At 45.2% G+C, this 26,301-nt stretch overlaps 2 protein-coding genes across 3 annotated transcripts in view; one reads left to right on the forward strand and one right to left on the reverse strand.

The window, feature by feature from the left end:
• The window catches only part of PRSS23 (serine protease 23), a 289,202-nt gene that overhangs the window by 163,195 nt on the left and 99,706 nt on the right, over positions 1–26,301 (reverse strand). The window lies entirely within an intron of this gene.
• ME3 (malic enzyme 3) overlaps positions 1–26,301 on the forward strand; it is a 130,839-nt gene that overhangs the window by 101,730 nt on the left and 2,808 nt on the right. For both annotated transcript variants that reach the window (XM_064441405.1, XM_064441404.1), the window contains 4 exons: positions 11,400–11,509; positions 23,723–23,820; positions 24,971–25,084; positions 25,772–25,877. In XM_064441405.1, coding sequence (XP_064297475.1) covers positions 11,400–11,509; positions 23,723–23,820; positions 24,971–25,084; positions 25,772–25,877 — 428 coding nt within the window. The remainder of the gene's footprint in view (positions 1–11,399; positions 11,510–23,722; positions 23,821–24,970; positions 25,085–25,771; positions 25,878–26,301) is intronic.

Here is a 26,301-nt window from a genome sequence, read left to right on the forward strand (position 1 = left end):
ATAAGCAGAGCCTGCTCAAAAACAAGCCATCTCTGTTTCAGCAGTTCTCCAGGGCCGTGGATCACAAATTCACCAGCACGCTTCAGAAAGAAAATCACCAGTACAGGTGCCCCCGTGTTATTTCTTCAGATGCTCTAGTTAACTTGGCAAATTGATCGTGAAAGACTAAAGTCTCTAGGCACCACTGGCCTCCATAAAGCCCTCATATAATATGGCTAACACCGCCATAACATCACCAGAGCAGTGATGGTAATGGGAAGAGCCACCCCGGCTGTCCATTATCCTGGCTTGATGTGGATGAGCTTGCCAGCCAGCTCCTACAATCTGCTTTTAGCCACTGGATAATATTTAAAGTCTAAGAACAATATTTATGTTTTATTAGCTTGATTTTCTGCTACTGAGGAATGATTGAGCTCCAGATGTGCTGCTACAGGATCTCTGTGGTAATGGACTTTCATTACCTTGCCCTCAAGTCCTTTGGGATAACACATTTACAGATATCAAAAAGCCCTCTGCCCTAGACTTTCCATCTGTGCTTTCCACCTAAGCCAGATTTACCACAGCTGGTTTAGAAAGATGTAGCTGGAGATGTTTGGGTAGAAGGCACGTGTTGAGGCTCCATTCTTTGTTGTCCATCAGAGGGTAGCTAAAGTCTACATCTGAGGGTCAGCACTAGCACAGCTGCATCTCCTACTTATGCCCTGCTCCCAAGAAGCCTTGTGTCTCCAGCTGCAGTTGTTCCTCACACCCAACATCAGTTTGCATAAAACCACAGAATGGCCATAGCAGCAGATGTAGCGCAGCATCTCATGACTTCTGAGCACTAAGAGCACAAAAGGGTTGGTTGGTTGGGGAGAGTGGGGGAGTTTTGCTGCTGTAAAGACTATAATGAAGGTTGACTATGATTTTTCAAGATCTTTTTCCCAAGAGCTTTGTGATCGATCTTGGCTTGATCTTGCCTCATATCCTGTCTGTGACAGTAGCTCATAGCAGATGCCTCAGCATATGACTAGGAACAAGCAGCAAACAATCCTTTGCATACCCCCAGCTTCCAGCAATGCAAGATTCAGGAATTTCCTGCTATCTTTTTGCTTCAAGAGTCACTCTCATTTAGCACTTACTGAATCCGCAGCAGGCTCTATGCCTGGGAGCACGGTGGCTGTGTTTATGTTGGCAGAAACCCACTGAGACTCCTACTCAACATTAGAACTAGTCTGCAGTCCAAGAAGATGGTGAGGCAGGCAGCAGTTCCTGTTGGGTTCACAATGCACCTCCTTGGCATGGGATTTCTAAACCCAGGACCTAGAGATCTACATTTTGTACTGGCTATAATATAAAAGGCTGCAAGTTTTTGCAAAACTCCCATCTGTTGGCTCAAAACCAAAAGTTGTAGCATAAAAGCAATTGCACTTTTGTCTCACTCATGATGACCACCATAACGGCTACATCTGCTATAACAGTCATGACTTCTATTGCGGATCATTGGATCCAGCTTTCACTGTGCTATGATTATCCTGACAATCAATGAACCTTGCCCATGACATTTCCATTTCAAAACAAAGTAACAGATACAGTCATGTTTTCTAACTTATCTCTTCATCTCTCCCTTTAACACTAGTAAAACTATTTCATGAGTGATATACATAGTGCTATTAAATCACATCATGGTACTGAATGAAGCTTTAAAGGGTTTTTTCAGTGGTTTCAGAACTGGAAAGTCAACTCATATTTTAATTTACCAGAATTTTAGTTTTCATTGTCAGTTTTTAAGGGAAAACTATCCTTTCTCTTAGCTATGTGGAAGTATTTAAAGGCTTTTTCTGATGTTAAGCGTAACATCTGCCTGCAGCCTGTAAGCAAACAAATGTTGCAAGCTTTCCCTGCAAACAACACTGCACTTGCCTGGCACCATGCCTCCTAGTAGTAAACCCATCTCTCTGTTGTCTCTTTACCTATGTGGGTTTCCTGTTCTTGGCCAGAAACACGTACAAATATGCGGTCAGTGCAATCCTGACGTGAGATTTCCCAGACATGAATGACAGTAGAAAATCCTTGGGCTTCTGAGACGTCCTTATGCTTTTGTGTAACCTGCCTATCACAAAGAGCCCAACAAGCACACCAGAGCTGCCCTTAAGGGACTATCGGCTGATTCAGAGGTGTGAAGGAGCTGGGTCCCCAGTAACAAGAATGAGCCTGGGCCTCACGCCCTTTTTAGGTGGGATGAACAAAGGTACTTTTCCCCTCTAAGCCTCTTCTTAGCTTTGTAGCAGGTTTTGCTTGTTTAAGATGCTGGTTCTTTCTCTAATTCTAATGTAGATGAAAGTGTTGTCTTGTTCTGTGCCTTGAGTCAACATTGGTGTCAGATGGGACAACAGTCTAGTTTTCTTCCATTCTTGTGAAAACTCAGTTTGCAAAGACCTTATGGGAATCATCTGTCTTTTCCCTCTCTGAATGCCCCAGATGGCCCTGGGCCCCGTTTCTGCCTGCCTGAGGCACACTCCAGCAGGACCCCATAACACTGCAGAGGCACAGGGCTTATTCCCCTTCACACACAAGGGAAATGCAGATTCTTATGTCACTGCCCTCACCCTCTCCAGGGGCAATGTGAGATCCTGGCTGCAGCAGAATGAGGGAAGTGCTTTGCCCACTTCTAAGCTACTGCTAGCTACATCTGTACTAGTAAACAAGAAAGGCCAGAGCCCGTTTTCTGGTCGTAAGGCCAAACGGCATTGTGGTTGCTGCTCATATCCGTACTACTTAGCCTTACCCATACCGCTTAGCCTTACCCATACCGCTTAGCTCTCTTACTGCTATAAAGGCACAGGCGGCCGATCTCTTGTGGTGGTGCCTAACCAAACTGACCCCTAAACTGTGGCCAGGAATTGTGGGGCAGAGTACTGCTGGTCTGACCAAAAGCCTGCCAAGGATCATGTTAACAATCTAACAGTAAGAATGGCCTCAGGACACTCCCAGACTCAGGTGCTAGTATTTAACTTGCAAGAGGGGACTTTGGTTTTCTGATCCTGAATGCTGATCACTTGCCAAGTATGATTTTTTTCTAATGACGGGCTCTGAACATTTCTGAAATTTACTGAAAATTTCATTTTTCTTGTAAATCAGAAGTTTGGCTGCTGGTGTATCCAGCAGCAGTGAGGAAGTCTCAAGGACAAGGACAACTGGGCTCTTCTCTGCCTGGTCTTACCTGAGACTGTGAGTAGGAGTTGCAGTGCATCAAAGCAGACTCCTTACATCATGAATGACTGAAAGCAGTGCTATAAAATGCTAAATTCAGACAGGGATTGGAACCTCCTGCCTGTGATTCTTTCCATAAAGGAACTGGACCTCCTTACAAATATTTTTTTTCCATACGTATAGGAATGTTTTATATTCCTTGCTCATGGTGAACAAAAATACCCTTGTGATATTAGTCAGCAAAGGCACTGCACAGGTCCTGAAGCCACCCTTGAAGTTCTGACTTGTGCAGTTTTGGTCAGATGTTTCTCAAATGGTAACCGCTGCCTCATGAATTTTTACCTCTCTGACCTTGTGGCTTATAATGAGGCTGGATGAACTCAGAGGTACATACAAATGAGGATGAAAGAACCAAGTTGCATAATGAGATTGTTCAGGCAATTGAGAAATCTCTTGAATAAGAAGCAAAAAGCAATGTCATCAGGAAAACATCTGCCTCCCTCTTCTGGGATTCACGCTTTTTTGTTCCACACTTTGTGCTCATCCAAGAGAGATGTGCATCATCCTCTACAGGGGATACAAGATTTATTAACAGCATCTTTCCTGTCAACATAGCCAGAGATTCAGTGTAGCACTAGGTGATAGTAATAGCACCCGAACAACAGTACAGCAATAAAGAAAGCATGAATCCTACACTTGTTTGTTTTCCAGGAGACAGAATAATTTCTTAATGAAGGGTTTTGGTTGGTAATTTTTACAACAGACTTGCACTATTTTATATGTTTAGCTCTTAGAGTCATCCTGCATTAGGGCAACAGTCTCATACCATTATTTTGATCAACAGTATATTATTTCATTAAAAATCCTGTTTGTGCAAAATTTTCTAGGCAAGGTCTGGAGATCAGACTAAAATGATTGTATGGGACCATCCTGTAAAGTTTTTCTTGGTGAGGCTATTTTTACAGGAAGGTTTTTGCAAGGTATGGGAGAGAAAGCCAGACTTTGGGTCATAATTATGGCACAAAACTCCCAAATATGCAAACTAATGAAACAGCAAGGTAATCTTTGCCATGAAAGACTAGTGATTTTTTTTTTTAATGAGGAAGAACTGACAAAGCACATCTTTTTGTTTCTAACTCTATGAAATGGATAAATTGATTCCAGACATGGTAGAGAACAGGATCCTCCGATGGTGGTCTGGCAGCCAACAGTGAACTAGGAGACATGATGATGGTATTAAATAATGACTCTTGTAGAGGCACGAGTTACAAGACAGAAGTGAAGAACTGGTTTTAGAGACAAAATTAGATTCAGTGTTTTATCTGAAAAAAAAACCACACAGAGTTTGTATCCTGGGCCTTCAGCAAGGGATACCAGTTTGCACCTGACATTAGCCCTCTTTACAACAAGCCAGTACAGCAGAGTTCAGCTTGCAACTCCAAAAGGTCTCATTTTTGCTGGAAACTCTGTATGTGTTGTGGTGGTTGAGGGGACATTGGTGTTAAGACATCAACCTGGACCATAAAAGACTTTGTTGTTACAGTCTCTCTCCATTCCTATACAGCATGTCTGAATCCTTTCAAAACCACCTCTGTCAAAGAGGTGCAGAAATGAACTGTCCAAGCATCCTTCTCCACAGCCAGCAAATGTAAGATTTACTCAATGCTAAGGGGAAAGCTCCAGTTCCACAAGGAGATGTAGGAGTGCAAAGATCCCAAGACATGCACACTTCAGTGTGCCCAAGCGGAATGGGAACAGCTTTGAATCCAAAATCAGAAGGTCAAAAAACAAGAAGTGGGGGAAGGAACTGGGGAATGGGAGAAACAAAACTGGAGATTGGCACTTGCTTTGTTTCAATGTACCTTGTCAGTCTGAAATCCTGATAGTCTACATTTGAGCTTTCCTTTTAGATAAAGGCATTTAAATCCTGCATGTCTAAGTACTGATGTCCCAGATGCCAAGAAGATGATAGAATGCTCTAGAGAAGATGAGTCACTGACAGTCAGGAAGAGATTACTGGAGGGAGCCAACCTTCACTGGCCATGCCTTTGCTGAACTGGAACACATTCAGTCCTGATGTGACCTGCTGCTCTTGGCTTCAAAGTCTCCTTCAGGCTCTGAGCTGAAAGTTAGGAGAAGAGTCACATGTGTCAGCAGAAGCATGGAAGAATCTATGAGAACTGGCAACAAGCCAGGCAGACTGACCTCAGGAGCCTCTTCCTACCACAGCAGTTTGCAAAATCTCTCTGCAGGGCCACCCTCAATTCTAGCAACAAATTTAAGGACATTTAAATATCTTGGAGGGGATCTTCAGAAATCCTTGTTCAAATACTCACTTTACAATCACTTATTCTATAAAGAGGGATCCTGCACCTGTAAGCATGTTCTAAGTGCTTTGGTGTGTACAAGTTAAGTAGACTTGTACTTAAGTAACAAGTCTAACAAGTTAAATAGAGGAAAAATTCTTAGCTGGTTAAACAAAAGTGTACCTCACTAAAAATGATTCCTCCAAGAAGAAATCATTGATTTTGGTTTCTTGATTGAAACTACAATGTTTCCAGTGAAGCACAACAGTTTTGCAAAATCAGTTTTGTCAAAATGCAGTTTTGATTTAAAAAACGTTATTATGCGGGGAGACTGGCCAGAAGATTTTGGTCAATCCTTAAGTATTTCCATATAACTGATAGGAGACCACTTGGATACCATGCACAAAATGGAGCAGGGCAATTTCTATAGAGAAGATCAACAAAGAAATTACAGGCTTTGAAGGACAGCAGAGCATTGCAGTTGAAAGGGTGATAAGCCAGTGGCCTAGAGTGTATGACGTATATTTACGATCTTCCTAACAAGCTGTGATAATTAGATAACATTAGTTTATCTTTCCTAATTTAGGTGTCTGTTAGGCATCTAAATTTAAGTTGGTCATCTTAGACTCCTCACACAGACTGTGGGGAGAGAGGCATCTCCAGACACGTTATCTACTTTCATTTTCCGTTTAGACTAGTCCAAAGAAGTTGCTATTGGGTGTACCTCTTTCCCTCTGTTGTCTGAGAAAGCAGCCAGAGTTGTCTAGTTCAGCATTACACAGCCAACTTCTAGATGTGTAAAGGTAGTGGAAGAAGTCCTAGTCTGCACTGCATTTCATTGGCTGAATTCCAGTACAAGTAGCAGCTCTTTGACCACCCTTTCCCTTTGCAATAACAGACATTGTCCAGCTTCTCTCCTAAGCTGGATTTTTTTTAGCATTGTTGCATATTAAAGCACTTCTGTGCTCTAGTCCCATGCTGGCTGTTTTACTTTTGGATGCTACCCAACTACTTTGTAGAGCACTCTGAATTCTTCTGGGATGAAACAGGTTACACAGACCTTGAGTTACTGTGCTGTGGAGGAAGGACAGTAGAACTGACTCATCATATTGATACTCACAAGGTTATTTCTGCAAATGGCCCCAGCAGTAGTTTTGGTCATACTCCTTGCTAAGTTTATCCTTGGGCTGAGATGGAGCATTGCACACAGCCACCAAAGTACTGTCAGGAAACAGCAATAAGCATTAACTGTTGGATTTCCAAGGTGGCTCAGTAAGTCAGCTGCCTAATTTGTGTTTAATCTCAGTGACTTTGAGCAGCACAAGTTCTTTAAAGTCCTCTCAAAACCCCAGTAAGGTGGGTAGTCCTTGAGGACTAGGGTCATCATCCCAAGATTCCCATCTTTTAACAGTGAGTCTGAAACATTTGATTCTTTCTTTTAAAGCATGTGGTCTTAGGGTCTTGCCATGACCGATCTGTGGTCTTTATTAATGAAAACTTTAGTTCTCACATTATGCAAAGGCTCATGTAGGCTCAAAAATGTGGTTTATAGTTCAAAAAAATCAGTGGACATATTGTAGAGAAAAACAAAACAACCTTCCAAAAAATAGCTCAGTGAAAAGAGTTTGCATTCCAGCACTGTCCTGTCATACTGAGGGGCAGGAAGAGAAATGGTGTTTATGGGCCACCGTATCCTCCTTGTGCTCTGCTTAATAAAAAATGATCAAAGACAAAAATAGAAGTAACTGCACTGTCTCATGCTGCAGACCAGGAATGTGAAGCGTGGAAAGAATTCTGTGCTCAAAAGAGAAAAAAAAATGTGCAGGTGGATACTCTTGCAAATTTGACTCTGTAGTCAGGGAAACCCACCCACCTACCCTTATGCTCTGTGGAGAGCTGGTCACGCATATGTTAATGCTGGCTGAGACCACTGATTTTATTAAACAAGTCAGTAATGTTACTTCCTCAGTGATACAAATAAATAATAAGACTGGTGTTAGAGAAATAGTTTCTATAGCAACTGAAGTTCCTTAAAGATTTGCTAATTCTTTGCTGTGAGATGTTAGCAGCTGTTGTGGATGGTGTGTCATCTCCCTCTTAGCCTTGTTTTTCTTAGACATTCAAACAATGGATAAGAGAATAATCTGTTAGAAAACTGATTTTCACAGGCACTTTTTGTATTTATTTGCACAAATTCTTTGGATATCCACAATGTTCATTTTTACTTCCAAGACTTTAGAGACAGAAAGAGACTTTGGAATCTTCGTCTATTGCTTTTCAGAGTGTTGCTCAGATTTTCAGAAGAAATTTTGGTAATGGATGTCTCCTTGATAGCTGCCAGAATCTGCAGTGGGGAGGCTTAAAGTGCATAAGCAGTCTGTCCCTCAAATACTTGGTGTAACTTGTAGTTAGCAGCACACTGGGGACAATTTAAGAGTATCTTACAAGAAGAAATGAAAAAGTTCAATAGATACCAGTTGCTGTTGAGCCGTGTAACGTGGCCTGTCATACAGGGTGCAGGAAGGAATTTGTCCTGTTCAAAGTCACAAAACAAATGGGAGCAGTTTTCCAGTCCCTTTTCTAGGGCTTTTTTTCCCCTTCAAGTATGGCGAGCTGGAATCTCCCCACCTGAGCATCTAGATCCTGCTGAATTTCAAAGCCTGTTGGTCCCCTGGAAAATCCATGTCTAAACCTCCTAACCCAGGGTGAGAGTTGTGGAGCAGCTATGGCAGGGATATTTTACAGGGCTCTTTTGTTGCTCCTCACAACACAGTAAACAAGACTAGAGTTGCTGCCTTTCTGGCCAGTATGACCAGTCATGCTTGCATCTGCCTACCTAGAGAGGGCTCAACAGACTCTGACATTGCAGAGAGGGGAGTAAGTATACTTTATAAAGTTTATAAAGTATCAGATGGCACACAATAAATATAGACTAATTTTGAAAGTAATTTTTAACGCCACTGCACTCTATTCTCTTTCAGGAGAGATATGGGGAACACATACAGTAGGGACTGGGCACGGTAGTCCATCTCTGATGGTGCCCAGGTAGTAGAAAGGTCCCCAGACTGCACACGAGATAAATTGCAGATGCCCTCAGTCATTGGATTCCACATTAGCCAGGAAGAAAACCACCCGCCGTGCCATGTCATCCCTTGCAGGTTTGCCACATCCATTCCCAACATCACAAGCTGAGAAGCTGAAGAGAGCCAAAAGGTGTCCAAGAGAAAGGAAACAGCACCACGTTCTGGCATGGAGCTGTGCTGTACTCACAGAATCACAGAATGGCAGGGGTTGGAAGGGACCTCTGGAGCTCATCCCGTCCCACCCCCTGCTTGAGCAGGCACACCCAGAGCAGGGGGCACAGGAACGTGTCCAGGCGGGGTGTGAATGTCTCCAGGGAAGGGACTCCACAGCCTCCCTGGGCAGCCTGTGCCGCTGCTCTGGTACCTTCAGTCATGGATCTCTGCACACAGCTCTGTGATGTGGACATGCCCCATTCTTTGGTAAAAGGAGCAATGACATGTCCCTCTGGGGATGACAGTGCATTGCAAACCCCATAGAAAAGTTGCCACAGCCTCTGTGTCCCTGATTCAACAAAGACTCCAAGCACCTAATTTTTCATTGACATTTTTGCAAATATTAATATTATATTGCAAATATTAAGCTTAGTAGGATACTGGGAGACTTAACTGAAGTGAGGCATTGAGTTGAATCTGAGCTTTTTTTTATCTAAAAGAGTCATACACAGCTCTCAAATCATTGTGGTCCTTTTCTAAAAGCAAGCACAGAGAATGTGAAGCAAGTGTAAGAGCCAACCCTTTTCCCTTTTTGAGACCAGAATGTTTATGAAGCAAGAGTTTCTCATGACTGACAAATAAAGGAGCTCAATGCATGTGCTTACCATTGTGTCCTTGCCGAGAGACATACTTGAAATGGAAAATAATAATAATAATAAATTTGAGACCTTCCCAGGACAGCCTGAGTCCCTTCATTGCAAGTGCCATGAAAAGAGCTTTTCATGACAGGAGCCACGGTTCTCAAATGGAGCACATTTTATCCAGTATCAATTTCTAGTCTAAAGCAGGGCATCCCCTACCTCAGATTTCACGGCAGAGGAGGAAAGTCTGAATGGGAGGTATGTAAGGTGATGCTGCCGCTGCACTGCTTACAGTCCCAGAGAGGCTCAGGTCTCTAACACAGTGCAGCTATTTAGAGCTCTCTCACCTGCCTGCAGCCCAGAGCTTGCCAATAGTTGCATTAGTCATTCCCTGAGCTTCTCCCACTGCCCCATCACATTTATGTGTGAGAAAAGAGTACTTATGGCCCTTGTAGATTTTATTAGCAAAGCTTTAATGCAGCCTGGAGTCATACAAATTCCCGAAAGTGTATAGATATGGAGCAGTCTGAATATTACCCGATTTTTAGAAACTGCACACATGCCCTGATATTACTGGATAATTATGGAAAGTTGGCAATTATTTCCTGCCTTTTGACTCTATGGTTCACTAGCTGTCATTGCATGCTGGTTTGCAAAGCAGCTCAGTGGAGAGAAACATGTTACCAAATCTGGCTATGAAATCACACAGTGAAGCACTCCGTCCATGGGATCCTGCAAGCAGGTTTTTCTTATCTCTTGGTCACCTACAGTTGAAGTGGGCACTTAGTGGTGTCCCTTTGATTGGTGTTCCCTTTGCAGCCAGATTTGCTGTATTGCAACGTGGCAGTTGCAATATCCGTTGCGAAGGAACATCTCCTTCACTTTGAGAAGCTCATCGGTAAATATGCCAATGGAAATTCATCATACCAATAGTCCAAAGATCAATATATATATATATAGCGCTATAGGTATATATATTAAGAAGCCCTTTGAATTACAAATACAATTTATTCTTGGTGACTCCACCTTTCTGAGTGTATGGACCTCGGGAAGGGTGTGTTCCTTTTTGCTGTTACTGTGATGCATTTCGCTTACGATACTATGATCTTTTATCATAGAATCATTGAATCATTTAGGTCAGAAAAGACCTTTAAGACCATCAAGTCCAACTGTCAACCCAACACTGCCAAGTCCACCACTAAATCATGTCCCTAAGCACCACGTCTACACGTCTTTGAAATACCTCCAGGGATGGTGACTCAACCACCTCTCCGGGCAGTCTGTTCCAATGCCTGACCACTCTTTCAGGGAAAAAAATTTTGCCTAATATCCAATCTAAACCTCCCCTGATGCAGCTTGACGCCATTTCCTCCCATCCTATCACTAGTAACTTGGGAGAAGAGACCAACCCCCACCTCACTACAGCCTCCTTTCAGGTAGTTGTAGAGAGCGAGAAGGTCTCCCCTCAGCCTCCTCTTCTCCAGGCTAAACACCCCAGTTCCCTCAACTGCTCCTCATAAGACTTGTGCTCCAGACCCTTCCCCAGCTCCGCTGCCTTTCTCTGGACACGCTCCAGCACCTCAGTGTCCTTCTTGTACTGAGGGGCCCAAAACTGCACACAGTACTCAAGGTGCGGCCTCACCAGTGCCACGTACAGGGGCACCATCCCTGCCCTGCTCCTGCTGGCCACACCATTCCTGATACAAGCCCAGATGCCATTGGCCACCTTGGCTGCCTGAGCACACGGCTGGCTCATGCTCAGCCAGCTGTCTACCAAAAACCCCAAGGTCCTTTTCCTGCAGGCAGCTTTCCAGCCACTCCTCCCCAAGCCTGTAGCCTTGCATGGGGATGTTGTGACTGAAGTGTAGGACCTGGCACTGAGCCTTGTTGAACCTTGTACAACTGAGGTTCAATTTTATCTCTGCACTAGAGGCTTTATCTACCTTGCCCTGGTAAAAGATGTATATATTGTCCTACGTTGTGGAAGTATTTTTATCCATTTTTAACTACCCTTTACCTTGCAGGTATGGCATGAATTGTCTGATCCAGTTTGAAGACTTTGCCAATGCTAACGCTTTCCGTCTCCTCAATAAATACCGCAATAGATACTGTACATTCAATGATGATATTCAAGGTAAGTACTGTTAGGAAAATGCAAATTTAACCTTCACCTTGTCATGAGGAAAGATGATTAAGATCACAAGACTGTTTATTACACAGTACTCAGATGCGTGATAAAGTTTAGAGTTTACACATAAGCATTTAAAAATATAAACCAAAGCACAGCAGTCTAAATTGAAAAGTGAGTCTCCATTGTTTTGAGAAATTTAGCTGTTCACTGCAGAAATTATGTTCAAAGAAGAAAATGGATCATGTGCTTTAGATTATTAAGGTAATTTAGAGAGTTCCATTAATTTTCTGTAAGTTAACTAAAACAATGATGACGTTATAACAGTTATGCAAGGCTTTCGGTTTCCATGAGCCAGGTGGTCATTAGCTGATCCTGGCACTGTCCCTCTATTGTTATCCTCTTATTACACGCACAAACGAAAAGGTAGACCAGCTTCTTTCCTCTCCATGGATGCTAACTCTAGGGTGATCTGAGAACAGATATGTTCTCCCCTAGAGTGGTTAGAATAACTCTTCTGGCACCGAAGAGAAATGATAGCAGCAAAGCTGTGGTTATACCCAGTACATCTCCCAGGCCCTGTGAGGCTCAGCAGTCAGCAGAATTGCTCAAATGTGCAGAGGGGTGCAAGCTGCATATTGGTGGCATCCTGGTCTGGTGCTGACTTTGCTTTAAACCATTGGAAGGGCTGTTTGCCCACCCAACAGGGACAGGATCTTCCCAAGCGATTACAAATAACCAGTTCTTCTCCTGTGAGTCCCTTCATCTTTTCTTCTTTTGTCTAGTCCTGCTCGCAACATGCAGAAATTTCCAGGGTTTGTTGATCTAATTATTTGCAGTCGACTGGACTTATCCTCACTAGTACTTGAAAGAGACTGAAAGAAACCCCAGTGTCATTTTTCACACAGTGCTGGTTCTTTTGTGAGCAGACTTTCCAGCACTATTTCTGCATCTGCTACCCACCTAGCAATATTTGGCAGCATGCGTAACAGCTTGTTCATATCTGTCATGGCACAAGAGGGAGTAAGACCTTGGCTTGTGGGAATATGGTTGGTGTGAACAGATGCACAGTCCTGTTCAAAGACACTTCCATGAAAAGGGTTTAGAAATACACGATTCTGTGGTTCTAGAATCACAGGAGCTTAAGGCATTTCAGAGAAGGTAAGATCGATACTCCTGTACAAGAAGACTCATTAGGTGTTCTTGCCACCCACAAAAGCTTCCAGTAGAGAGAGGAGCACAGAAAAAGAGAACACAGGAGATAGATACATTTTTTAAATTGAAGTCTTGAATAGAGGAACCAAGAACTCAAACTTTTCTGGAGATCATAGAGCCATAGAATCATTAAGGTTGGAAAAGACCTCTAGGATCATCAAGTCGTTGGACCACCAGGCCTCCTAAACTATGCCCTCAAGTGCCACGTCTACACATTTCTTGACCACCTCCAAGAATGGTGACTCAACCACCTCTCTGGGCAGGCTCTTCCAATGCCTGACCACTCTTTCAGTGAAGACATTTTGCCTAATATCCAATCTAAACCTCCCCTGATGCAGCTTGACGCCATTTCCTCCCATCCTATCACTAGTAACTTGGGAGAAGAGACCAACCCCCACCTCACTACAGCCTCCTTTCAGGTAGTTGTAGAGAGCGAGAAGGTCTCCCCTCAGCCTCCTCTTCTCCAGGCTAAACAACCCCACTTCCCTTAACCGCTCCTCATAAGACTTGTGCTCCAGACCCTTCCCCAGCTCCGCTGCCCTTCTCTGGACACGCTCCAGCACCTCAATGTCCTTCTTGTACTGAGGGGCCCAAAAGGGATGGGATGAAGAAAAGAGATGTCCATCTGGGGTGGACAGATGAAACCCCTAATAAGAAACCAATGTTCTAAAGATTTATTTTGGATTTTTTGCTCTCTCTGTAAGTGGTAGGGGACCCAGCAGTCAAAAGGAGAAGAGGCCAAGTGATGTGGCAGATCTGTGGGCCTGGATGTAGGTTTTCTTGGGGGAACTAGAGTGAATTGGAAAGGTTTCTTGGTGAACTGGAATAGTTTCTTTGATTGACAGAGAGAAGAAAAAGAGGATATTAAACAAAACTGAAGATTCTGAGTGGGAAGCAGGAGACTGTAATTTTTTATAGGTTTTTTTTGGCCATAGGTCATAGATGAATGCCTCAGACAGTTCCTGGAAACTACTCCCCCAGAGGGGCAAACTACATCCAGGAGGATGCTGTAAAACAGTATTGCCATAAAATGGACCTTGTCTGCTTCTTCCCAGTTAGATGTCTGTCACGGTACATGGGAGATGTCATGTCCCCTGAAAATTCTCCAGAGTCCCCACCTGTTAAAACAGAAGGATTTTACCTCTTACTACTAAAACTCATTATTATTATTATTATTCTCAAATAAAGCATCTAGCTGATCTGTTGCACAGACAAGCCACCAGCTGAGGGAAGCAAGCCACTGTTTCAGGCTTTTATATATAGCTGTCAGCAAGAAAAGGGGATTACAAGCCAGGGCTGTAGTCAGGAATGAGTTTTCAGAACTTTGGGAAGCTGAAGTAACTTGGATCTGCCTGGAGTCGTGTCAGAGATTAATGGGATGAGTAGTCTGATTTACCCCCTAATGTACCCCTCTGTACCCCCAGATGGTATAAGAAAGGTAGGAATTGCCATTTTCTCATTTACAGCCTCCTGTTCTTTGGTTTTGCCTCAGGCTCTCACTTTTCTAACATGCTGGTGTTTCATGACTCGCCTACATAAAAAAAAAGTGTGAGTTTTCAATGCAAATTGTGTTTTAAATAGTTAATGAGAATTTTACAAAGCCTTGTTTAAGCAGGCCTGATTCATTTTACTCAAGTCAGGCAGGAGCAGACCTCCTGAAGCCAGAATTATCCCAGCTTCTGAGCCAGCTTTGTTTTAAGTATATTGATTTAAAAACACATTTTAGTCACAAACAGTGCAAGTTAGATCAGGCCTGAGCTATACTAATTTAAACTATTGCCCATTGTTTAATGGGTCTCTGAATGCAGTATGCCTACACACACACATACACACAGATGAGGTGTGGGAAGAAAGCATAAATTGCTCCACTTAATCTCCCTTAGGCCTCCCTCTTGCTGCCCCAGGGCCTACCCAAACAGAAAGCAGTTTAAAATATTAATGCCTACATTTTTTTGTTACACAAATTACCATATTGCCAAATCCATCCTAACCCCACTGAATTAAAATGACTCAGACCCCTTCCAGTTCGAGCCAGCCTGCTGATGCCGAGTGGGATGCCTGCCAGGTACCACAAACTGGGACGAGGTGATTGCTCTTATTCTGAAAGCCATTACCCTGGGAGCTAGCAGGAGCTGGCTCACAGTGCCCGCGCGTGGGAGCTCCCCGTTAAGGGAGTGCTTCTCCTTCCTCTATGGGGGTGATGACATCAGTCCTTTCCCAGCTCTGTCTGGGTTCATGCAAGGGGCAACAGCTTCAATTTCAGCTCTATGGGAGAAAACTGATTGTCACTTCTTCCTTTTTCCCAGTAAAGTACCAGGGCAGGCGATGAAGCACATATGAAATGTGGGGGACAAGAGAATGCTTTAGATCCTGCTCTTTCTCTTCCTAAGGTAATTTTGCTCCATTTAACTGTGCACAGTGATAAACAAAAAGTAGGCATTTGAAAAGGCTTACGAAGGTGTCAAGTCTTGTGAATCTCTGAGACAGGCATCCCTGGCTTCCTGCTTCATACAAGAAAATATATAAAATCATTGAAGAGGTTAGTTTGGAAGGGACTTCTGAACATCACCCAGCCCTCACTCAAATAAAATGTGATTTCAAAGTTAGATCCAACTTAGACATTAGATCAGGTTCCTCAGTGTCTTGTCCAGCCAAATAATTTTCAATATCTACAAGGATGGATATTTGCAACCTTTTTATGCTACCTGTTCCAAAGTTTCTCATCTACCTCGTGCATTTTATCCCCCGATATCTAATTGGAATTTCCCTACATGCAACTTGTGTTCATTGCCCCTCATTGTTTTGCTGTGCACCGCTCTGAGAAGAATCCGGCTTCTTTACAAACACTCAGTAAGTAGTTGTAGACAGAAGTCAGATGCCCTCTTAGCCTTCTCCAGCCTAATGAAACCCAGGTCTCTCAGTTCTCCTTGTACACCCTGGTCATGTTGATGGCCTTCCTCTGGACTCCCTCCAGTTTGTCAATATATACCTTGTGCTGAGAGCCCCGAACTGGAGATGTAGTCTAGAGATTACCTCAAAAGTGCTGAAATAGAAAGAAATTATCGCTTTCCTTGACCTGCTGCCTGTTGACGCAACCTAGCAGTCTGTTGGCCTTCTGTGCCACAAGGGCGTATTCATGGCTCGTCTTCAACTTGTCCACCATTACCCCCAAGTCTTCCTCTGCAAAGCTGCTTTTCAGCCATCAGCCCCTACCATGTGCTGTTGCAGGAACTTATTCCTTCTTCCCAGGTGCAGAATTTTGTATTTGCCTTTGTTGACCTTCATGAGGTTTCCCTGAGCCCATTTCTCCAGCCTGCTGAGATCCCTGTGAGTGACCGTCATCCATCACTATATCATCCATGAACTTGCTGGGGGTGCACTCTGTCTTACCATCCAGGTGGTTAACAGAACGTAAATAGTACTGGCCTCTTCGTACCACTGACCACAAGCCTTTAGGCCCAGCAGCCCAGCCACTTTTTCACCCACCTGATAGTCCACTTGTTAAGTCTGTATCTCTCCAGTTTGGCTACAAGGATGCTTTGGAAGATTGTTTCAAAGGCCTCATGCAGGTCAAAGAAAGCAACACCCACTGCCCTCTCCTTGTCCACATAGCCAGTTGTCTCATCACAGAGGCAGCCAGGTTGGTCAGGCATGATTTGCCTTGGGAAATCCATACTGGTTCTCAATCACCTTCATGTTCATAGACATACCTTCCAGGAAGATTTGCTTTGTAATCCCCCAGTATTGAGATTAGGTTGAGCTAAAATGCCCTGGATCCTTCTTACGGCGCTTCTTGAAGATGGGTGCGACATTTGTCTTTTTTCAGGCACTGGGAATCTCCCTGATTACCAAAACCTTTCAAAGAAAGACTCTGTAATGCCGTTGGCCACACACCTCAGCATCCTCAGATGGTCTTATCAGGTCTCATGGACTTTGTTGAATAGTCCCTGCTAAATACGCAGGAGCCCATAGAAAACCTGTAAATTTGCACACCTAAGGTTCTCAGCATGGGCCTAAGGCTCTGTGCGCACATGCCTCGCTGTCTTTGTGGTAAAGAGCCTGTCTAATTCCAACACAGCCTTCAAAGATGTGCACTGAATACCCACAAGAATCAGCAGGAGTTTGTGCCTGGGCTAAGCAGAAGTGGGATCAGACCCATCACCCTGTGAATTGAGTTGGACCACTTGGCTTGCTGAACTCAAATATTTATGCTCCAACAGAGATCCTTCAGTGTCATTATTCAGTAATCTGATCAGGCATAACAAAAACATTATTCACCACGACAGTGGCTGAGCATTGGGACTTCTATCCTTCAAGAAGGCCCTAAGCAAGCTAATCTAATTTGGAAGATAGCCCTGCCTTAAGCAGATACTGGGCGAGGTGACCTCCAGGCATCTCTTCCAACCTTATTTTTTCTATGAAAAATTCATTCTCCTGGTTGATCAGTGTTCTACCTCCATATTCACATATCAAACATCAATTCTTGAGGCTTAGATTGCTTACTCAGTACTGAACAGCAGAAGTTGTTTTGGAAGTTTAGTCAGAGTTGCAGAAAAATGAAGAAATCTCTAACATGTTATTTAATTAATTATCATGTCATTCCAATGCCTTTCACACATATGAGCAGGGCAGAGAAAATAGTGCACAGAAGCATAAAGCCTAATGTCTCCTGGCTCTGGACATCTTTAGTAGTCTTCTAAAACTAGGCCTGATGTACATGTAACATTGATAGCTTCTTTTGAGAAGTGTTTCAGATATATCCATATCCATTTTGAGACACTGTGAACAGAGAGGTTTTCTAAAATAGGCTGAACATCTACGCCGTGCAAATGAGACTCCTTCGAGGCACTTCAAATCAGGAAACCCCATATCAATAGCCACATTAAAAACACTGAGCCTTTTGCATTTCCATAGTCCCTCCACAACTGAAGTAGTCCACAGGCAATGCACTGGGGTCATCACTTTTGCAGAACCTCTCTGCGTCTTTTCCCACGTGTTAGAGCAATGATTCCCCTTTGTTGTTGGATGTGTGACTGCTGATGAGCCTCAAAATATCTCTTCACCCACCAACCACCTTTTCTCCTTATCCTAGCAGATAACCTTCCATAACCTTTCCAGGACACTTCGGGAAGTGGTGTCTGAGCCTGGAGGAACACTGCTCCCAGGCCTCAGCTGAGGTTGGGAACAGGCTGACTCCAGTGCTGCACATCTGAGTGGCTTCAAACATTCGGGCAAGTTAGAGATCAGTCATGTGCAAATGTGGCCTAATTTTCAGGCACGTTTCCATGTGCTGTGTGAAGCAGGCAAAGCTAGTTTTTGGCTCAGCATTAACCAATTGCAGCAGATTGAAATGGTACAGTATCTTACTTTGTTGTTTCAGCTGGTGTGGAAAATGCATCAGTAATTATCACAGGAAACTAAGGAGGGGGACAAGCACAATAGGAAGGGAGCGCTGGACGATACCCCGCTGCAGAACAAAGCAGGCTATGTCCTGCTAGGCAGCTCCTGAGCAGCATGCTTTCCCTGTGGGGATTTACCCGGCCTGAAGATAGATGTGGAGATGTTCTCAGTCCTGTAGGGGTTCACCATTGCCAGGCCCTCTTGGAGATACTGTGCCCTGCAGCAGAAGAAGCTTCTGCATTTTCCTTTGATGCTACTACACTAACTGTTTAAGGGCCAGCTCCTAGACTTGTGTTTAAATCACACATTGACTGCTTAACAAGGCAGGTCAGAACAGTATGGACTCCTGGGTGTGAACGGGCTTCGTGGTGCAGGGCCCTAAAGGGCCTGTATCTTCTGCCATGGTTGGGACTGTAACATCTGGTCCCTTTTCCTCTCCTGCTTTTCTTGCTCGCTGTTTCTCTTCTCCATTGGATGCCATTGCAAACTCCTCCTTTGCAGTGAAGAACAGCACACACCACCTCAGTACTAAGCTGTCTGTGACTTTAAGCGAAGTCCAGGGTAAGGAGGCAAAATGAACAGAAGAACAGGGCTGCGCTCTGAACTGGTTTAGCTCCTTGGTCTAAAACAGCATCCACAGGGTCTCCACTGCTGCAATGGGTATGGAGATACTTTCTTGTGAAGTGCTGGCAGCTGCCTGGTAGCCTCTGCCTTTGTGGACAAGGGTTTCTCCCATCTTCCCATCTTTTGGTCTGCCCATTGGCACAGCCCGTGTGCTGGCTGGCTCTGCGCAGGCAGGAGGGAACACAATGCTGCAGACCAGCACTGCGACGTGTTGTTAAGGTGCTGCACTGTGTAGTCCAAGCACTTTACAGTGGAACGATTAAAAGCAGGCACCTAGAGGTGACCCACGTTAAGCATATACTTTAAGATGAGCTCCACGTCTCCATCATCAGATAACTCTTCACCATACCACCGCCTCTTCTGGGTCACCAGTGCCCCTAAACCTGTTAGCGAAGAGAGCGAGTTCCTTCCCTGAGCACTAACGCTTTGCGTTTTACTACTGTTCTTGTTGACTTGCCCCGCACCATTTCTAGGTTTATTTTCTTAATGTCTTACAGAGGCACTTTGGGGGAAGGCTAACGCTAGCCCGCAGCCATTGAGGTGAAGACCTTGAGCTGCAAATACTTCAGCAGCTTTTTGCTTCAGCTTTGTTGTATTTGACTTTTGATTATTTATTTGGAGTAGTTCTGGAAAAGCTCCACTCTGCTTTCCAGTAACAGGCGGAACTGCTGCAGGGAGTTAATGTGAGCCAGGATTTGGAAAATCCCTATGCTTCCTCTGCATCCATAAATTTAGATATATTTTCTTGGCTGCCCTTTGCTGGAGCTCTTAAAATGGTGTTTGCTGTTCCCTGGGCCCTCATCTTAGCATGGTTTTGATGGGATGAAGTGTAAGCAGGCGGGGCAAGGGTGAAAAATAAAAGATCAGGCTGAATTTGGCCATCTCTTCCACCAGTGTGCTGTGGAGAGGGGGAATCACCCACATGGGTGTTGTATGAAGAAACGGGCCGTGCTGTGGCTGTGTGCTCCCATCACTGCTGCTATCAGAAGAATTCAGCATGGTGGCAATGCTCTGCTCTGCTCAGCCAGCACCTGGGCCAGGTGACAGGGCAGTGCCAGCCCTCAGCATGGGGGTACTCCTGTCCCCAAGCATCTGCAGGGTCCCCGCTTCCCCCCATGTCCCCTGCTCAGCCAGCGGGTGCTGTCACACTCCGTACAGCCTTGCCATCGGCGCTGGGCAGCACTTTCCCTGTCATACTCGTGCCAGCACTGCCTGTAACCCCATGTGCGAAGCTGTTCACCCCTGTGTCCACTCTCCCTGCTTGGAAGGAAGGATAAGGTGCCCCCAGACATGGGTGCCTCTGGGCTGCAGCCTTTTCCATCTGTGCAGTGTCTTGAAGCTTCGGAGCAGATCGTTTCCCCCAGGTTTTGCTCCAGCGTAGCTCCACCTCCCTCTACTGGGGCTTGTTCTCACTTACATTAGTGCAAGCGGAACATGAACCTCAGAGGGGTTTTCCGTAATGTTTTACAATATTCTGAATGTGCCTGAGTGTCAGAGATTAAATCCTCCAAGGATGGCCATTTTCCTGAGTGTACCTGAGTTTTAAATGCCTCTTTTTTTTGCTGGTCCTGTTACTCTGGACTCCGCGGAGATGCTCCTGAGGTCTGTTTGCTATTTTGTAATATCATGTTAAGCGTTCACTTTGAGTCTTGGACAGACAGGATGATTTGCAAGCATTTTCCTTTCTTCTCTCTGTCCCCCTCCATATCTCACCTCAGATACAGACCAGCCAAGCTGCCTCTTGCTAATTATTTAAAGAAGTAGTTATCTGTAATAGCAGCATTCAAACTCTTTGGGAAACTGATAGACCAACATGTTGAAAGGTGGTTGTTTTTTTCTTGCCACAAGTCATGGTTAAGGGCTCCCTGCTCCATCTCATTTTGTGGTCTTTTCGGAACCGAAGCACAACGATTAGCCAATTCCTTACATGAACCAGCTGTGAACTCCCTTCCATAGAGATGCTCTATTGTTCCATGCTCAGAAATTGTAATTACCAAAGAAAAATATTGAGCTGAGGCCAAGGTACTTGAGTACCTTCTGTAATGGGGGTGAGATGCAGTCTGGGAGACGTGGAGTGATTAGAAACACATTGGAGTGAGAGGAGGAGGATTAGGAACGGCAGAGCTGAACAGAGCCCTGCTGTTAGTCAGAGCTGCAGTACAAGTGCAGGGGGATGAGTAACGGCACACCCAGTCCCACAGGTCTCTGCTCTGCAAAATGCACACTGCTCTGCAGACTGAATCCATGCACCCTTTCTTTCGGTACGCCCCGCTTCCCAAATTCCTGCTAGTAACGCCTTTAAAAAGACCTCGACTCCCTCTCTTGAATGTCCCATGAGCATTTTCCATTTAAATAGGTTTGCCACTACCAGCAATTGTCCCATCAGAGTTCTTGACAATCACAGGGTATAAAGCAATTTTGCCTGGGTCAGGACCAGTTACATTTCTTTCTTTTAAATACTTTCCAGGCATTTATTGCTGCTAATGCTGTGACCTGACACACTGTCATACTGTAATTGTTCCACTTTAGGATTTTTTCCTCTGATGAGTTCCCCACTCCCACCCACATGGGGGTTTGGGGATTTCTGTGCAAACTAGCCCTGGGAGATAGCATGTGAGCATGCATGAGCATACGCATAGGTGTTCATGTTCTGCTGGCTGTCACAAGCTTGGCATCGCTGACAACTGTGGGACCCTGGTCTCTCCCCACTTCTTTGCAGTTCAGACTGCCAGGGTGGGATCCCTTCCTCCAAACTTTAGATGTCTGCAGGAGTGTTTACATGTATTCCAGTTATCTTGTCCCTTTTAAAAAACGGTGGCGACAGTAACATTTTTAGGGTGCATTTCACTTAACCCAGTTCAGGTGTCTGTTTTAGCATGCACAGGACCATCACGTTTGTTCAGGGGAGTCCCATCCTTAGCAGCTGGCATGGCAGCGAGCCAAGCAGTCCTGCTGATTAGAGACTTGCCAAAGTACGGAGAATGAGCATGGGTTAGCTATGTGACACCCACAAAAAGCAAAATCTGAAAACTAGGCAATTATCTGGTGTTCCTTTGAATTCCTTGGACATTCATTATCTTCCTCTGTAATTTTTCCAGTCTGATGGCACAGCGTTTCACCAGGTAAATGCATTAGTCTAAATACAGCTTTAAAAGGCAGAGATTTCGTGCAGGAGAAGCAAGAGGAAATCCTTCATATGCCTCCTTCAGTTGTCTGAGTTGACATGTTAATACTAAAGCAGCAGAGCATTTAGTGGCTGGTTCCCTCCCCATCAACTCCCTTTTAAACTGACTGAACTCAGATGGTCTGGGTCTGGAAATAAACTGACACAAACTGTCTTCTGAGCTAATGAAGGGAATTCACCCTTAGTGCTGAAGCATCTCAAGTGATTCTTTGCAAGTAAGAAGCTTCAGAAGCCACCAACCATTAGCCTAGTCCACTTTGTGTTTAAGACACAGGTGCTTGCAGTGCCCTCATGAGTAAGAAATTATGCTGCTGCCATTCTGCACCAGCGTGCCTGTGCAAGGGCAGCATGGCACTAACGTTTGCTGCAGGACTGTGGTTGCTGCCACCTCTGCTAAACCAGAATCACTCTCAAGTGGCACTTATTCATTTTTGGAGAACTAAACTCATCTGAGTTTTTAAAGCAAAAAGTTGGTGATCTAATGGTGCTGATAAACACTTCTGGTCTGGCCAGTAAAGATTTTCTTTGTCAGAGTAGCTTATATAGGTTCCCTAAGCAAAATAAGCCATGTCAATAAAAGTCACTTCTCCGCCAGGGTAACTGCTCCCACTAAGTTTTCTGGTTGCATGGAAATAATGGGAGAGTAAATCATTCCCCGATGCTGTGATATACCTGTAGATTTCTAGTTTAGCTGTGGCTTTTGGACTAAAGAAGAGGAGCAGGTAAAGCTGAATTTATTTTCTCGGCCCTTGACAGATGAGGCAGCACCATCTGCTGGTTTCACTGCTCATGGTCACACCTTGCTCATGAGCTGCTCTCGTTTCCCAACCGGGCTGTTCGCTGACGCCCGCAGCACCCCAGGCCCTAAGGACCCTGCAAGGGGGGTCTCACTGAAGCACTGACTGATTGAAATCCTGATGCACTGGCTGATTAAATGACCAGGAAAATAGAAAATGCTGGAAATTTTGTGGAATCAGGTTTATTAGCCTAAAAGGGTTCATTGTCTGCCCCACCCATGACCACCCACACAACACTTGTTACTTGTGGCCTCCCTGATTTCTCACAAAGCTTCTAAAGATGCGAATGGAGACACCAGCATTAGAGTTAGGGACAGCATCAGAGGTGGGGGCACATCTGAACTGGCATCCTTCAAAATGTTGAGAAACAAAACTGCCTCCTAGCTCACCTTCACAGGCACAGGCTGCCCAGGGGGGCTGTGGAGTCCCTTCCCTGGAGACATTCACACCCCGCCTGGACACGTTCCTGTGCCCCCTGCTCTGGGTGTGCCTGCTCAAGCAGGGGGTTGGATGAGATGATCTCCAGAGGTCCCTTCCAACCCCTGCCATTCTGTGAGTCAGGGTATCAGCATATCAGGGCATTAAAAAAGAGAAGATGTTGCTGGGCTGTGAAGGTAAATGAGAAGAGGATGGTAATTACATGATCACAAAGGATTTTGGCAAGGGTGCCCAAGTTCAGACCACCACTCTGCTACAGATGTCTTATGTGACCTTTGACAAGTCACATGCATCTTAAACCCTTGGGAGTTAGGTTTTAACTTCTGTCATTCAGGTACTCAGTGTCCCTTTGAGTCTTTGAGGGAAATTGGTGGTCTCCTGCCTTGCGGGGATCTTCTGAGGATTAATATTTCAAAGTAGGGAAGGCACTCTGATCCTTTATGATCCTTAGTGACAGGATCTAAGAGAATTGTTCCTATCCCAAGGTTTCTAACAGAATATCAGTAGGGTAGACAATCCATTTGCCAGGATGACCATCTCATGGTGTTTCTCTCTTTTTAGGCACGGCGTCTGTTGCAGTTGCGGGCATCTTTGCAGCCTTAAGGATCACAAAGAACAAGCTCTCTGACCATAAATTTGTTTTCCAGGGAGCTGGAGAGGTAAGAATGTTCTCGAGTTTGTTCCTAACTATGATCTAAATTCAAAATTAAAGAAAGAAACGTCAACCATGAAACTTCCTGCAAGGTTTGGCTTCATGAAAACAAAGCACAGAAGCAGGTTCCCTGTCACTGGGCAGAAGTCGGCCCCACAGGTGGATCTTGCTGCTGTGTAGAAGTTGCCAACAATCTTTCAGTGACCTCTTGGCCCATGAGTCCTGGGCACACTTCCTGGATGCTACAAGGCTGCTCATGTGTCAGTGGGGCTTTAAGTACCTTGAGGGAAGTCCCTTATAAGGCAAGGTGCTGCAGGAACATTAAGGAGGCTGGTTTGAGTCCTCAGGGTAAACCAGAGCCTTTTTAGCAATAGAGTCAAAAGCGCTCAGACTAAAATAACTGTAAGAACATAATTTCACTTTTTGCAGTCAGTCATATTGCCCCCGTGGCAGAAGTCAGGTAGTCTGTAAAGTGCCTTGCTCAAAGAGAAGGGGGAAGAAAAAATTTCTAAAGCCTAGACTAAAGATGTTGGTCCAGGTCCTGGCTCAGCTCTCGCCCACCTGTAGGGCTTTGGGCAAGGTCTGCTACTCACTGTTTTTCTATCCCTCTGTGAAGCAAAGATTGCTGCTTCTCTTTTTCCACTCCTCCTGACAGACATGTCTGAGCTGTGGTACAGAGACCATCCTGCCTTGTTAGTCCCTGCCTGGGTAGGAGGGCTGGGCACAGCTGTCAGACCACTAACACACACACCATGTCCAGGGCTGCTTCCTCAGGCAGGAATGGGAGAAGAGGACTTTCCTTGCCAGTACTTCCGATGCAGCAATCCTGCTCTGCTTTGAGTTCCTCTACTGGCATTGTCAGCAACATTTGCTGAGTGTCTGCCCCTTTTCCTCCCCTGCAGCAGCTGGTTTAAATGATGGAGACAGCCTCTGCCTGTCATGGTACCACTTCCACTGCTCCAGCCTCACGGCAGCCTGCTCTGCTGGATGATTGGGGGTTTTTATTCATGGCAGCACCGATAATGCTAAAATCATGGAGCAGAAAGCCTCATGACTTTGTGCAGTGCTGGCAGATGACTTAACACAACTCTCATTTAAAACCTTTCCCCCCAAAAGATGTTGATACCCCAATGAAACGTTCATATAATGTGTTCCAGGCTGCAATGGGCATAGCTCATCTCATCCTTATGGCCATGGAAAAGGAAGGAATTTCACGAGAGGATGCCATCAAAAAAATTTGGATGGTGGACTCCAAGGGACTGATTGTGAAGGTAAATTTGTCTCCAGAGATGAGGTCTACTCCCCCACCACGTCCTGAAAGCTAGAGAGAGACCAAAGCAGGCAGATACCTTGGACCCTGCTCAGCCCTGGCGTTTTACTGGTGTCAGCAGAGCTGGTCCTGCTCTCAGAGGGCTGGATCTCATGGTGACAACAGTGTGCCAGCAGCACTGTCTACCTTAAAGGCAATGCTTTGGACTGGGTCTCTAAAGTGGTAGGGTACACTGATGTCTCAGTGGCACTGTATCTCCACACGGCCATTGTGTCAAGCACTGCTGGAAGTCTTGCACATCGGTCATACGGGGTATTACAACAGCGACGTCACGCACTGCTTGGTGATCCAACCTGGCCCAGCACTGCTCTCGCTCCATGGATCCTTAGGGCCTCTGCCCTTGTCCCTTCTTAGACTTGAGGAGACTTGTGCTATGAGTACAACTTCTCTGCCCTGGCAGCCAGATCCTCCACACAACCAATGTGTTTGGAGGGTGAGAGGAGCAGAGCCCAGCCCCACGTGACATTACACCAACAGCTCAATGCCTGACTGGCCGATGCTGAGGACCTGGTCTGAGGAATCTGGTTTCAGCAGAGGGCCAAGAGATGATATGAACGGATAAGTTAATACGGTATCCTTCTACTTTTTGCCCACAGACCAAAGTTTCACTCCTTCTTTTTCCTCACAGGGCAGGAGCCACCTGAACCATGAGAAAGAAATGTTTGCCCAGGACCACCCCAGTGTGAACACGCTGGAAGAGGTTGTGCAGAAAGTGAAGCCTACGGCAATTATAGGTGGAGCTCCATTAGCGCGACCTTTTCACATCAATTCAGTTCTTGGGAGAGTTTCTCTCTTTCTTCCAGAGCCTCCTTCTGTTCTCCCAGTCAAAATGAAATGAGCTTTTTCTACCCCAATTTTGTCAGCTGAGTTTTTCACATCCCTTCCCCCTTCAACTGTGAGGCACAGGCTTCATCTCTTTTGGAGCTGTAGGAGCCCTGCAAGACAGGGATGCAGAGGGAGGTACTGCAGGAGGCAGGATTTGCCTTCAGGCTCTCGGCAGTGAGCATGGGTCGGGCAGGCTGAGCAGGATGAGGATGACAACAGGCACCTTGGGCAGGCCTCTGGGAGGCAAAATGCTGAGCGCCACAGCTAGACCAGCCCAAACACCAACTCCCACCCTGCCCAGAGCAGCAGAGGGCTTTATTCTGAGATAGGTTT

The sequence above is a fragment of the Phalacrocorax carbo genome, chromosome 1 (genome assembly GCF_963921805.1).
Source record: "Phalacrocorax carbo chromosome 1, bPhaCar2.1, whole genome shotgun sequence".
Lineage (NCBI taxonomy): Eukaryota > Metazoa > Chordata > Aves > Suliformes > Phalacrocoracidae > Phalacrocorax > Phalacrocorax carbo.